Genomic DNA, 2,622 nt, shown 5'->3' with positions numbered 1-2,622 from the left:
ATTGACAACTTATACGCTGTTGTTGAGCTCCCCAATGTCTCTGGTCTCCAGCCTCTTCTACAAAATGATTGTGCTAAAGCTAATCAACTCTAGGGCCTGTGTCATTCTGTAGGTCAGTAATTCATCAATGATATTAACTTAAGGATAGAAAAAGTAAGGTAAATAAAGCTAACCTTTCATTTAAAGTTGAGAGATCAGCAACAAAATCTTTGTTCCTATTTTAAAATATTTTGTCATATCATTTAGAAACAGCAGGGGCTTGCAATTTGGCCAGATGTAGCAAAAGTCCCAGCCTTGTGACCTTACCTTTCTATGCCTCAATTTCTGCTTCAGTAGAAGAGGGGGTAGGGGCAACCAAACCCTCATGATTATTGTGGGGAGGAAAGAAATACTGAATTTCAGTGAGCAGCACAGGACCAAATGAGTAAAGTTCTCAACTAATGATGATGATGACGATGATGATGATGTTGATGATGACCTGGACCAGAGAATTTGTTGCATGTTTTAAAAAGAATATTCAAAGAGAATATTGCCTATATTACTGTTATGTTTATTTACAAATTGATAATATTGAAAAACAAATGAAAGTTTTATAACTAAGAAAATTTTAGTACCACTGTCTAGTGATCAAGCTAGATGCAGGAGCATCTTAATGATCATAATATTCCAATTAGACTTTGAGGAACACACAGGAAACATTGGCATCCCATGCCAAGTGAGTTACTTGCTTTATCTTACTTATTTCGCGCAAGACCATGAACAGGTAGATCCTATTACCTTCATTGTACAGAGGGGGAAAGTGAAGTTTAGAAAGGTTAACTACCTTTTGAAAGATGACCTGTCTCAGGGGTTAGAGATTAGTATTGAACTGAGGTGCTTCCGATTCAAGAAACAATTCGCTGGACCACTTTGCTACCTGCCTAGCCACATTCTCAGGTAGTCAAATAACTTGATCTTCAGAGCCAGCTGTGATCTCTTTATCGTAGGTTAAGACCAGCAGGTGATGCCGCAAAGGAAAGAGATGACCACAGAAATGGGGAATGGGACAATGGTCCAAGAATTCACCTTGGAGGGGTTTCCTGCTGTCCAGCACCTGGGAAAGGTCCTCTTCATGGTGCACCTGCTGGCGTACCTGGCTTCCCTCACAGGCAATGTGGTCATAGTCACCATCACCTGTGCGGACTCCCTGCTCCAGACACCTATGTACTTTTTCCTCAGCATCTTCTCATTCACTGAGTGTTGTGTCACAAGTTCTGTTATTCCTAAGTTGCTGGTCATCTTTCTTTTAGGCCCGCAAACGATTTCCTTTCCTGCCTGTTTCATACAAGCTTTTGTCTTCTTATTTCTGGGAGCAGCAGGTTTCTTCCTCATGGCAGTGATGTCTGTGGATCGGTACGTGGCCATTTGCAAGCCTCTGCATTACCCGACCATCATGAACCTGAGGACTGGCCTCCTCCTGGTCACTGCCTGCTTTTCTTTGGGCTTGACCCTCATCACTGGTCTGGTGGTGAAGGTTTCCCAGTTATCCTTCTGTGGTCCCCATGTCATCCCTCACTTCTTCTGTGACCTTGGCCCCCTGATCCATCTCTCCTGTTCTGACACCACATCTGTTGAAACCTTGACTTTTGTCCTCGCTTTGTGTATCCTTTTGACATCCCTCATCATAACCATCATTGCATACAGCAACATAGTAGTCACCATCATCTGCCTCCCATCAGCCAAGGAGCGACGGAAGGCTTTCTCCACCTGCTCCTCTCACCTCATTGTTCTCTCTCTGATGTATGGCAGCTGTGTCTTTATATATGTGAAACCAAAGCAAACAAACAGGCTGGAATCCAACAGGGGAGCTGCCCTTGTGACCACAGTGGTGACTCCGCTGCTGAACCCTGTCATCTACACTCTGCGGAACAAGCAGGTCCACCAGTCTCTGAGAGAGATGATGTGCAGAATCAAAATATCAAAATAAAATAAAGTCGCAGGACCTTGGAGTGGAAGTCTTCAGAGAACCACGTATGTTTATTCCAGCCGATGCAGCTCTCCACAGTGTTCCCAGTGTTTGTTTGCACATTCTTAGAAAAATGGAAATCTGCATTTGCAAGGCGAAATCATACCTCTCCCTAAATATTCCATATGTTGACAACAATTTATTTTAATAGCAAAATGCTTTGCTGAATTTATATGCTCCCCTCTGATTTAAAGAATGTGTCGAAATTTTTAAAACTTAGTAATTTATACTCTTTTTATTTTACTTCTCTCTAGCCATACACGTGGTTCAAGAGGACAAATAACTATTCAATAAAAAACATTTAATTAATTTAAATAATGGAAGACTGTTTATTAGGTTGTGGTTATGAAGGAACCAATGGAAATAGTAACAATGCTCAGGTCCACATTCCCTCCTCACCTAGCACAAGGAAATAATAGTCATAGCACCCTTCACCTGGAATATAAATGGTTTGCATCAGATGGGCTCCTAATTGCTGTTTTTGGCCCTTGTCATAGCTACACATTTATGCATCATTCCCCCTGCTGGAGAGAAATAGAAATGTTTCCATCTTGGACCATTCTCTAAGGAGAGGTAAAACCTAAAGCATCCCACAGCTGACCAATACTCCTATTTTT

General features: G+C 41.8%; 1 protein-coding gene across 1 annotated transcript; it reads left to right on the top strand.

Annotated features, from left to right (window-relative positions):
- Positions 1 to 1,021: 1,021 nt before the first annotated feature.
- Positions 1,022 to 1,966, top strand: LOC124232903 (olfactory receptor 2AP1-like). Its single transcript, XM_046649813.1, has one exon. It carries the CDS (start codon positions 1,022 to 1,024, stop codon positions 1,964 to 1,966), a length of 945 nt encoding a protein of 314 aa, XP_046505769.1.
- The last annotated feature ends 656 nt before the right edge of the window (positions 1,967 to 2,622 follow it).

Source organism: Equus quagga, unplaced genomic scaffold (assembly GCF_021613505.1).
Source record: "Equus quagga isolate Etosha38 unplaced genomic scaffold, UCLA_HA_Equagga_1.0 145893_RagTag, whole genome shotgun sequence".
Lineage (NCBI taxonomy): Eukaryota > Metazoa > Chordata > Mammalia > Perissodactyla > Equidae > Equus > Equus quagga.
This window is presented reverse-complemented; position numbering and strand designations above follow the sequence as displayed.

Excerpts from the sequence above, each read along its gene's own strand:
- LOC124232903 (XM_046649813.1), top strand. The coding sequence starts at position 1,022 with ATGACCACAGAAATGGGGAATGGGACAATGGTCCAAGAATTCACCTTG.